At 51.7% G+C, this 11,048-nt stretch overlaps 5 protein-coding genes across 5 annotated transcripts; 2 read left to right on the forward strand and 3 right to left on the reverse strand.

The window, feature by feature from the left end:
• Window positions 1-591: 591 nt before the first annotated feature.
• BKA58DRAFT_441234 (F-box domain-containing protein) lies at window positions 592-2,286 on the reverse strand (the record flags this gene model as incomplete). The annotated part of the gene is made up of 2 exons (XM_046173802.1): window positions 592-2,086; window positions 2,135-2,286. 2 exons carry the CDS (start codon window positions 2,284-2,286, stop codon window positions 592-594), a joined length of 1,647 nt encoding a protein of 548 aa, XP_046024704.1.
• Window positions 2,287-2,431: 145 nt separating this feature from the next.
• On the forward strand, window positions 2,432-5,317 carry BKA58DRAFT_201246 (DNA repair protein endonuclease SAE2/CtIP C-terminus-domain-containing protein). Its single transcript, XM_046165830.1, has 3 exons — window positions 2,432-2,616; window positions 2,664-2,696; window positions 2,744-5,317. Exons 1-3 carry the CDS (start codon window positions 2,517-2,519, stop codon window positions 5,098-5,100), a joined length of 2,490 nt encoding a protein of 829 aa, XP_046024705.1. The 5' UTR covers window positions 2,432-2,516; the 3' UTR covers window positions 5,101-5,317.
• A 1-nt stretch (window position 5,318) lies between these two features.
• Window positions 5,319-6,407, forward strand: BKA58DRAFT_201247 (uncharacterized protein). The gene has a single exon (XM_046165831.1). The coding sequence runs from the start codon at window positions 5,382-5,384 to the stop codon at window positions 6,258-6,260; it is 879 nt and encodes a 292-aa protein (XP_046024706.1). The 5' UTR covers window positions 5,319-5,381; the 3' UTR covers window positions 6,261-6,407.
• A 1-nt stretch (window position 6,408) lies between these two features.
• Window positions 6,409-8,350, reverse strand: BKA58DRAFT_201251 (uncharacterized protein). Its single transcript, XM_046165832.1, has 2 exons — window positions 7,955-8,350; window positions 6,409-7,906 (listed from the first exon to the last, which is right to left on the reverse strand). The coding sequence occupies exons 1-2, from the start codon at window positions 8,145-8,147 to the stop codon at window positions 6,651-6,653; spliced, it is 1,449 nt and encodes a 482-aa protein (XP_046024707.1). The 5' UTR covers window positions 8,148-8,350; the 3' UTR covers window positions 6,409-6,650.
• Window positions 8,351-9,866: 1,516 nt separating this feature from the next.
• BKA58DRAFT_317599 (uncharacterized protein) lies at window positions 9,867-10,514 on the reverse strand (the record flags this gene model as incomplete). Its single annotated transcript, XM_046167634.1, has 3 exons — window positions 9,867-10,043; window positions 10,105-10,358; window positions 10,436-10,514. 3 exons carry the CDS (start codon window positions 10,512-10,514, stop codon window positions 9,867-9,869), a joined length of 510 nt encoding a protein of 169 aa, XP_046024708.1.
• Window positions 10,515-11,048: the final 534 nt, after the last annotated feature.

Consider the following 11,048-nt stretch of genomic DNA (forward strand, 5'->3'; position numbering starts at 1 on the left):
AACGTCGGACTGAGTCTTTGGTGCGGACGAGGTACAAAGGAAGATATGGAGATTGGAGGATCATGACCAGTTCTTGGGGAGATGCCGTTGGGAGAGAGCGGAGCAGGTGCGCAAGGAGGAGGAGCGTACTAATCATCGGGCGCGAGATCATCGTCAGCGACCTCTTTCGATGTCTAATGCTGAGCAGGTCGATTTCCATCATGGAACCAGCGAAAAGACTCTTGGCGTAGAGATGCTGCAAGCGGGAGTGTGGAATGACATAGGGGTCCTTTCAGATGAGCGCACCGATACACGTACGGCTGGAACCGACACCCTTGTGCCGAAGTCGCTCGGTCCGTATCCATTGGGGTTCTTTAGTAGGATGATCAAGTCGCAACTTTGGACTTGTTGTCAGTTTTCTAGCTGGTCTTAGATCCATGTCAGTCTCTTAGCTAGTTTCAATATGCTCGTGTTGTTTCTTAATGCCAGTTTCTGGAACCGTACGATCGTGAGTCGATGCGGTGCAAGAGATTTTCTCTACATTTCAGGTAAGCAGCGCTCTATTGGGGTATATGTGTTAACAGATGCTGACGCCTCAGAATCTTTGACAGGTCATGTGAAATCATAGACAACTAACGCCTGACTGCCTTCGCTCTTCTCTCTCAGCACTATTACGTTCTGCTCGTCAAAGCCAACCCAACCACGGCTGACGGAAGAGTCGTCAAAGCCTTGATCAAGCGCAAACCGTAATCCCCCTTGTTGCCCCGACTCGCCGTCTTGTATGTTATCTTCACCAAATTTGGATGGCTGTACGCGAACGCTTAACTGTCCGTTCCTTGAGCGCTTGCGGTTCACGGAGGAGTTCATGCCGCCCTCTAGGTCCCATACCCGTAGCTCGTCTCCTCGTCTGCTCACGGACACAGCCTTGCCGCGCATGCCAACATGAGCGCCAGATATCGAAGATGTATGACCCCAGAGGCGGTTGCCAGAGCTAATGGACAGTGCTTGTGATGTCGATCTGACAAGGTAAAGCGATAGTGTGTTGTCGGGATGCGCGACGAGGAGATACGGATGGGAGTAGGACATGGAGGTAGGTTTCGATCTGCTCGGCCCACTCGGTGCTAGGGCTTCATCGGCGCGATCTGGTAAAGGTGATGACGAGCGTGCTGAGGAAGAGGCCGCGCGATATGTGGAGAGCGTAAACGAGTGTTCATCTGCCGCAGTAGCCAATCGCGACTCAATCAGGTCGCCTTTATGTGAGAGTATGAGTTCCTGCACACCAACAGTCCAGCCGGATAAGTAAGTTGGCAGGGAGTATGCGATCGCGGCGGTCATGGTATGTGCCGTTGTGCGCAGCGATAGCGAGACAGGTGGCCATGCTGTATTCGATCGCAGGGAGTATAGGAGTTTCGGGGCCTCTAGCAACCCGAAAGTGCCAGGTACCTCTTCAAAGGCGTATAGTGAGAGGAGGTGGTCTTCGGTCATCGTTAGGAGGTAAGGCGATGAGTACGCGAGAGCCGACAACATTCCGTTCGTCGATGGCGGATGGGTAAAGAGATTCGAGAACTTCTTGCGATTCGTCCTGAGTACGTAGATAGAGAATGAGCCGTCTTCAAAGCCTATGACAACTCGTTCAGTGCCATCGTCCGTATTCGAGGCATCTATGGCCATGGATATCGGCAACCGAGCCATATCTGTTTCACCAGATAGTTCCGTAGATGCCAGTAATTCCCTATCATTCTTGGAATTCCACGCTCGCAGGCCTGACATGGAGTCGGCAGCATAGATGATGCTGTTGGACATCATGACAAGCAGCGGTGGGTCTGGAGGCCTTTCAGCGACCACAATCTCACTGACAGCGCATTGTCCCTGGGTCCAGTTATGCCGTAACCGATATTGCTGTTTCCAGTTCGTTTGTGTCCCGTCTTTGACTAGGTAGCCATCTTCTAGCCATTTCGATAGCCGCGAAGAGTAGTGTAGCCGATTAGGGTTGGCAGGGCCTCTGATGCCTGGTATGCGCGACGCTCTTGGGAGGACGAATGTGCGGTAGTAAGCGGCTTTCCATAGCTCCGAGTCGACAGAAAGGCGGCTGAACTTCTTTGATACCCTGTAACAGTCAGTGAATGTCGCGATCAACGGGAACAACTTTACCTACCTTTGGCATACTAACAGCGAGGGTACTGGCACGAAGGACAGTATGCGCACAAGTAACTCCTCGCTTAATCGAGAGAGTTTGTCTGGATTCAAAAGCCGCTGTACTTTGGCTGGATGCTCGCCGTCATCGTCCCCTCCATGCGCGCGCTTCATAATATCTAGAGATGGCTGTGGTGTCGGCGGCGAATGCGCCTCGGGATGTCGGAACGACACCATGTCTTATCGTTATCGCCGAATGTCTGTGCGTACGCGTGACTGCGCGTTCTACTAGCGCGCCTCTTTCGTAATTGCCGCCTAATGGCAACTGATGTCAGGACACATGCAAACATCAGGTCATCTCTTGTCACACCTGTCATTTTCATGCCTTGTCGGACTGGTCCAATATGGCGGAGTTTTCAGCCTGGATAGAGCAGAACAAAGGGCTCTGGACGCGCGTATACGATGAGGTCATCAAGCCTGACCTTGAGAAAGAATGGAAGATGAGTATGTAGAGCTAGCTAACGCGTCGACCTTTGCTAAGAGTGAATCAGGAGAAGAGAAACATAAGAAGGAGCTAGACCAAAGTACGCGTTTTGTCTTATCCATCGAGATATTTACTGACCCGTCGTAGAGGAGGAGAACCAACAAATATTGTTCAAACATCTGAATGACGAGATTCTGAAATCAGCGCGTCTTGTCAAAGAGAACGCGCACCTGAAAGAACAGCTCGAAACTAGGGAGCCTATCGACCAGCATGTCTCTGAGCTTGATGCACCAGGTGCGCCCGAAGATTATCGCCACCTCGCTACCGAGAATGAGCAGTTGAAGCAACGACTTTCGGCTCTACAAGAGGCAGCTGCACCATTACCAGATCCTGAGGTTGCAAATGAGGCCACCGAAGAAGAGTATCACGATCTTGCTGCACGGTTTAGCGACTTGACCAGGAAGTACCGGGATATGTCTCAACAGGTGAAGTATCTTCAGAAGAAGAACGCGAACGTCATGCAAAAGAACAAAGATATGAAGGAAAGCGTGCGCGCATGGCAAGAGTACGCAGACCGGCAGACCGGAAAGCAAAAGTCGAAGAGCGAGGCCAGAGACGGGGCTGGCAAATCACATACGGCCAATACTCATCTTCTTCCCGAGGAGCGGCCTCATGTACCTTCCAGTCCAGTTTCATTGGCCACTGTGCGAACTCCCGGATCCATCACTAATCCGGACCGCTCCTCTCCTGCTCATATGGCCCCGCTTCCGCGTTCAGTTCTCGGGAGAATGAGTCGGTTGGCGTCTCCGACCACGGTCAGCGGCGAGGAAGCCCGGAGCCCTACCACAACCGTCACTCCAAAGACCAGCACTCGGTCAGCGAATGTTGAGCTACAACAGCATCAAGAACACAATGCCGGTCTTTCGTCGCACGTCCAGCGGATAATTTCAGAGGACGAAGGCCATCGTTCAGCGATTCCAAGCTCTAGTCAAACAACAGTGGATGAGCAGGTCGAGCCGAGGAGCATATTCGAGCAAGTTATGGAAACTGATGATGATGATGATTTCCCCGAATTCGTTTCCGAGAGGTCGCTAAAACGAAAACGAGGCCAGCCGTCAAAATCCAGATTCGAAATATACGCAGATCATTCTTCAGACGGCACGCCAATAAAGCCCCATCGCGTGAAAGAGGAGCCGCATAGTAGTCCTCCGCTTCCTGCTTTCAACATGACTCAGAACGAGACGATGGATCTGGACGATCCTGCGCCCCATGGGATTAAGACTCCTCGTCATCCCGAGACACGAATCTTGCATGACACAGATCCCGTGGAAACGCCTCATCAGCAGAGGCGTAACAGCGCTCCGCTTACGCAGGTTGTTAAGAACGAGAATCTGGATGACACTGATCTGCATCATTTCTACGATCAGATGCGCGAGCCTCAAGCCGTCGCGAGTATCGAAGCACGAGCCTTTAGTGAGCCGAATGAGCCCACGCAAGCAGGAGACGCTGTGTTGAGACCCCTTGATCCCAACGTGGTGAACAGTGCGTCTGAGGAGCCTCCCACGAAGCGTTCACGGCAAGCCCAAGCGTATCAACAAGACGAGCATTCTTTCCTCGCAGAGTCGGGCGAAGCACTACCTGCGAGTAATCGTAGGCCGAGGCTGCCGCCCCACATTGCTCGAGCGCAGATGAACCAAAGATTACAAGCATTGAAGAGTCCTCAGACGCCAGGAAAGACATCGCCGAAGACACCAAAGTCCGCTTCGGTAAAGATCAAAACCGAGCAAATGGCAACTCCTACGGCAAGCTCATCGCGGACTGCTGACACACGCTCCATCAGTAAGGGTGCGCGCAGCGCAAAGTCGAAGAGCCGCGCGAGCCCTCGTGAAGATCCGACACCTGATGGTCCTATATGGTCCATGAGGGCTCCCGAGACCCGCTCTAGTGCTCGCAAAAGTCGTGCATCACCATTAAAAGATCAGGGTCGCCTCCGAGATAAGCCGATGGGCGAGCTGAGCATCAATGACTTCAAACCAAATCCTGAGTACAACCAAGGCTACAGCTACGCATTTTCCGAGACTGTGCGCAAGCGAGGAGATCGCATGTGTCTCCCGGGCTGTACCAACCCGCAATGCTGTGGCTCCACCTTTCGAACTTTTGCGGAGGCTCAAGGACCTCTCAGCCCCTCGGAAGAGGAGGCTTTGCTCGAGGATTATCTGGGTGATGCATACAGCAATATGCAGCTCACGCAGATGTCATCCGAAGAGCGACAAGAACTCGTTCTGCAAGCTCGGACGAAGAAGATGGCGAAGGAGTCCGGGAAGCATCGTGAAGCCTACGAGCGACGAAGAACACCGCCAGGGTTCTGGCGAGTTGATTTTCCGACGACACAGGAACAGCAAGAAGACAGGGAACGTGCAAAGGAACAAGAAAAGGCGATCGTACAAGAGCGCTGGTTGGATGCACACAGGAGAGGTGGAAAGTGGATCTTTAGAGATGAGTAGGTCGTTAGTAAGACGCGGTTGTGAGTGGTTATGGGTAGGACTTCCGCGCTACGAGATCCGTGGTACAGGACCATTGCAACCAGAGGTGTTGCGAGCACCATAGTATTATACGGAATATTCTCAACGAGTAGGAACAGCCGCAAAGTGCAGTGATTGTAGGCATTGTGAGTTAAAACACATCTCTTCCCTAAATTATCTTCCTAGTCCAAACCATTCTTCAAGCCCCTTGACACATCTCACTACAATCCACCATAACAAGAATTTACCACCCACAAAGAGGGATGCTCTTTAATTTCAGGAAGATGTATGCAACTACACGCGAGGAGTTCCTCGCCACAAGCATTACACCAGCCAACCCCTCTCCGTCAGACACCGAATGCGCAATCTGCAAGGAAGACTACAACACTACCACGCACACGGCAGTAACCTTTTCCGACAGCGCAAGCTGCAAACACATCTTCTGCGAAACCTGCATCGTCGCCTGGCTCAACGCTAAAGGAACAAATTCCTGCCCGTTGTGCAGATGTGAACTCTTTGTTCTGGCTTATGGAGATAAAGAGGTGGACTACGATATGAACATAGACTTCGACACTGATTCTGATGGTGGCATTGAGTACTATTTTGGAGGGGAAGGGGAAGAAGGAGGAGGAGATGATGGAGATGAGAACGAGGATGAAAATGAAGACATCCCACTCATCTACCTCTACCGCGATGAACTACGCCTCCAAATGACGCCCACGGAGATAAACGATCTCCTCCTGACAATCTGGCACAAAGTCTGGAACCTACTCTCCACGTACCGCTCCAAGCTCTCACAAGCCGTGCAAGCCGTTCAAGAGGGGAAAGGCCTTCCTAATTGGTACATTCCAGTCGACAGTTATCTGCCCACGACACAGACCATGGTGACTTCCTTCGTCAACACCGTTTCAATAAATACGGGAACGGATATCTCGGGCACTCTGACGGCGGAGAAGCTGCGGAGGCTGGAGGCATTGTTGCAAATTGTTTTGGAGGAGCAGGTGAAGTGGGTTTATGAGGCGGATGGGTGGCCAACTGAAGATATTTTGCCGGGGTTTGAGGGGGAGTGGAAGGAGGATTGGTCGAATCGAGTGTGTCTTCTTTTGGGCTTGGTGTCTCCGCGCTCGATATCGGAGCAATAGGCGTGGTGGGATTTGCGTATGGCATCTAAGGTCCAGGTCTGTTCCGGGGCTGCGGTTACGCATGCCGTCTCTCAACAGCAATGGGTACAACAGGCTTGAGGTGGGAAATTGCCCTATAGTCACTCTTTGCAATGGTTGAGCAGGGTTTTCACGTCAAGTTGGGCGATGGAAGAGCGATATTGTAAAGTTGCGTTTCCGCCGTCATGATTTGTTTTGTACAAAAGGGTGCAAGGTACTCCATCCAGCCTATCCGGTAGCCTGATACATGAGGGTATATGTAAAATCCAAACGCTTAAACACCAAAAAACGCTTTTCCCAAATCAAAATATCGAAGCAGAAGTAATGTTGTACAAAAAGGTCATCAAACATCACCAGCTGCCTTGTCTCATCCTATCCCCTGATGCTACCCTTCCTGTACTTGTCGTCCTTCAGCGGCACTGGTGGTGGTTCGTCGGCGTAAGACTGCGACGGCATGACGGAGTCCTTTCGCGCGTGCCTTGGGTCGTAGGTCGCACTCGACAGTATTGGCTCTGGTTTGTAGGTAGTGCTGGAAAGCGTCGGTTCTGGGTTGTATGTTGCGCTGGAGAGTGTGGGTTCGGCAGCCGGTTTGGGGTCGTACGTAGTCGCTGGTAGCGTCTTGTATGTGGTTGCGGGTAAAGTGTACATGAATTCGTCAATCGCGTCGTCAATATCATCGAGAAGGTTCTGTTGGTCCGATTGCGACGTCTCAGATGTCGACTTGCGGTCAAAAGGGTGCTTCGGGTCGAAAGGAAATGTGAAGGAGATGGGACGCTCTTGAGGTGTGTATGAGACCCTTGGTGGGTACTCTGGGGTCCAGTCTTCCGGTGATTGAGTCGGACTCAGCGGTGCCAGAGAGATCATGCGCTCGGAGTAGATGCGCTCAAGGTCTTCGTCCGGGGCATTACCAGGGAACAAAGATTGCGATCGCTCACGCACTTGTGAAAAGCCGCCATCGTATGTCGTCGCTGGTAGCAGGAAGGAGCCTTGCTCGGGTGCGGAGGAAGCTACCTCCCTCTCTTCGCGTACGAAGGTGAAGGACATCGGGCGGTCTTTTGAGTTAGGGGAGTTGTCGTTGGAACCATTGAGCGTCGAGGAAGAAGAAAAGCCAGGAGAAAGTACCGGGTCGCTTTGGCTTCGCGTGTGTGATACGAAACGAGGGGAAGGGACCTGCAGGTGTCTGGGAGAAGGCTGGTAGTCGTAGTCTGGTGGTGGCGCAATGAAGATGTCTCCGTGTCCCATTCGCTCCCCAGGTGCGACATTTCGAAGTGCCTGTAACCTCTCGTTCGCGAAGTTTGACTCCAGGATGTGCGCTCTCTCGACCAGTTTGTCCACAAGCTTGCCGTGTGAGTCTTTGAATGTCCTCTTGACAAAGCTTAATAGTAGTGATGAACAGGTCATCTTGACATCTTCCCGGATATACAGTCCGTGTCTTGGAGTCTTGAGGCCAGGCTCGGCCGGAGGCTTTGGCTCGCCAGGCAGTCTTCCTCCCACGGTCCACTTCCCTTGGATATCGAGACCAAGCGGCGCGTACACGTGTGTGTTGAGACCTTCCGCTGTATCGTTGAAGCAAGCGTGGTAGGATACAGAACCTGTCGCGAGGCCACCCGGTAGATATGAGACCTTGTCTAGAAGATATTAGCAACTGCATAGTGCAGATGGAAAGGAGTAGTCACCTTTGATGGTATACCACATCGACCAGTACTCGTCGGTTGGCGCATAGCTAGGTGGCCTGCACTTGAACCGTTCCACAACCAATGGGTTTAAATCGATCATGGCTAGATGATCGCGGTACATGTCGAGCACACTCTTTCTTGTGATGCCCGCCGGCAACGGCGTAATGGTGGTGAAGACAGCGGTCTTCGGCATGATTGCTTTCTCTCGAGATACGAGTCGACCTTCTCCGGATGGATGTTTCAAGAAAACCTCTGTGGATGCGATGAATGTTTACGCGCGCGTGAAGCTGGAGAAGTGGAAAGAAAAATGTTTGGACAGCGAAGCAGCGAGAGAAGATGTACTTGTTTCGCAGGCCATCAGATCCATCCAGCCATGGACGCTGACACGCTCCGCACACGTATCAGGCGAGCGCTCGAGCGTAGCTTGAAAAAAGCCCCTGCATCCAGATTTGCGGAAGGTTTGGGAACTGACAGCTCCCCGCCAAGCTCCCCGCCAACAAGTCGAGAACGGCATCATTGCCGTTTGGGGTATGTCACTGGAATTATGTTCCCTGCCATCGTTGCTATATTCAGTCGGATGGCATCTGGCCGCTTTGTTTCTATGCGGGCCCCAGTGGACAGAGCATGCTCTTACTGGCATCGTCGTGGAAAACGCGTTGCCGAGAACCGAGAAACGCGAGTAGAACGCTGTCAGATGGTGTCAGCCGAGATGCAGAAGTTCTTGTTCTGTGACGAGCATCAGTGGCGTGGTGTTGCAGGTATCAGAATCCTGGAGCAGATCCGCCGCAGGTACGTTAGACGCTAGCGCCCGCGCTATGACCAATCAAGCAGTGGCAATGAACTATTGAGGGGTCGATGACAGTCAGCTTCGCCAACGCATTCATCAACGCGGTCATCAATTACAACACGCAGCATTTCGACCCATCGCATTCGTACTGCACGATGTCACTCTCATCTATCGAAGAAAAAAAGTCTCTTATTGCCGTCCGCATCGAACATCGCGGACGAGGCTGCCGTCCCAGGCGGTTTGCGTCTCTGTTACGTTTCAGCATGGCTTCATCAGGCATACAACGCATGTTATAAGGCATCCACAAAATCTCCTCCTCGGCACACTGCTACATACCAAGCGTTTCGAAACGAGGCTAGAATTCGCCATCGACCACGCGGGTCGGATGTCGACATCCTCAATTCCTTATAATCAAGGCATCGCATGCTTTTATGACAAATGTGCCGTTAATGCAGTCATTTAGAGTACTGATAACCTAGGGCCCATCAGGATTATCTGGAATACTTACAAAGTGACAGATGGCGACACAGCTGCCAAGAGCTTTCCTGCTCTTATCGCCTGAATGCCTGAATGCCAATACTTACTGTCTCTGTACCGGCGATGGGCGCCTGACTGTATGCCCAACGAGCAAGAGCACGCGCCTTTGAGTCGAACTTGGGCCTGATCTTGGTCTACGCTGGTCATTGAACTTGTGCCCAGATTGTATGCTCCGCGATGTACGAGACGATGTTTATCATCGGATAACTCTGGTAGCATCAGGACAAGTATCAATGGACATTGACCATCGAACGCACGAAGCCGTATCTTAATCATCGCCTCCTCTAACTATTAGTACGTTAATGGACCATCGACAGCGAGCCACTCACAACTTCTATAAGTTCGTCTAACACTCGAACTAAAAGGTCTTCGGTGAGAAGGTTCGCAAAAAGAAGGAAATCATTCAAGAACCGTCCATAGCACATCGGAACACGACATTATACTCAAAATAAGTATGCATTACGACTAAACCAATGCTCAAAGCAAAGCAGGATATCCAAAAAGTCACCACGCGCCGCAATCATACCTGATGATCGCAAGGTCAAGTCATATACACATCACACCTATCCCACCACCGTGACCACATCTCTATACACCCTGATGCATATCCACCTCCTTATTCTTCGGCGCCCTGCTGCCAAAGCCCATACTCATACCACCGCTCCGTCCCTTAACAACACCAATGACGCCAAAGACAAACGTGACCGCCCATGCAAGCCACGAAACCGAACTGATAACCGTACTCGCGCGGGCTACGTCACAGACCTAGTCGTCGTGTTAGCCCCACAATGCCTTGTCTTATTACGATTCTTCGGCTTAAACTTACCATGCCAAAGCAAATCCTCCCACTCAAAAACACTGCCAACGCGACAAACCCGCTAAACCAGAATAACATCGTCAATCCTTCCAAACCCAACAACGCCCACTTCACACTGCCCTTTTCGGAAAGATGGGAAAACTTGGGTAAGGAAGTGAGGAGGAGAGGGATCAGACTGAGGATGGTCCATGACGGCGCGAAGATGAGGTAGTTTATTTCCATTGGAGAGGATTGGCGCCAGTGCGTTGACCACCATGATGATACTTGAGGGTAAGGTTAGTTGAGGAGTGCTTTGGACGGAGGAGGTGGTGGAGGAATGGTAGGGTGAGAGTAGACGTACCATAAGCCATCAGCCCAAGTACAACGATAGAAAGTACAGCCTGTGCCGCGCGAACGGGTAGAATCCAGTTGATCGCCATTGTGACTGCGACTGTGCCTCTTTTCCTTTCTTCTCCCTACTACTCTTTTTCCGCTTTCGTCCTGGCCTGCCTCGATCTTCTCGGAAGGAAGTGGCGTATGTGTATAGTATAACGAGCGTGCCGTATGGTGTCGTGCCGCAGCTCCCGTCTACTATAATGTGTGGCGTAGTTCGTTGAATAGTCTCGTTCGTAGAATCGCTATTAAAAGAGTGTCAAGAAAGATAATCAGTATGTACCTAGGGTAAAGAAGAGGAAACTGAGGACACGAGGTAAGAAAGAAGGAAAGAAAGCGAGAAAAAAACGGAAACCAGTTCAACCTCCACTCCTAACAAAACCAAGCCAGGCATATACCATCTCCCAAGGCCTTCAATGATGCGCGTCCGTTCAGCATCTGTTCGCCCACCGCCCCAACATGCCAACACGCCACGCGACACGCATACACCTATTCTTTGACACCCACGTTGCGGCACAATGCAAAATGCACCCTCACAACACCTCACGCACTGCACGGAACGACGTACTCCCAGCGAGCAA

Source organism: Alternaria rosae (genome assembly GCF_020736505.1).
Source record: "Alternaria rosae strain MPI-PUGE-AT-0040 chromosome Unknown BKA58scaffold_6, whole genome shotgun sequence".
NCBI classification, from domain to species: Eukaryota; Fungi; Ascomycota; class Dothideomycetes; order Pleosporales; family Pleosporaceae; genus Alternaria; species Alternaria rosae.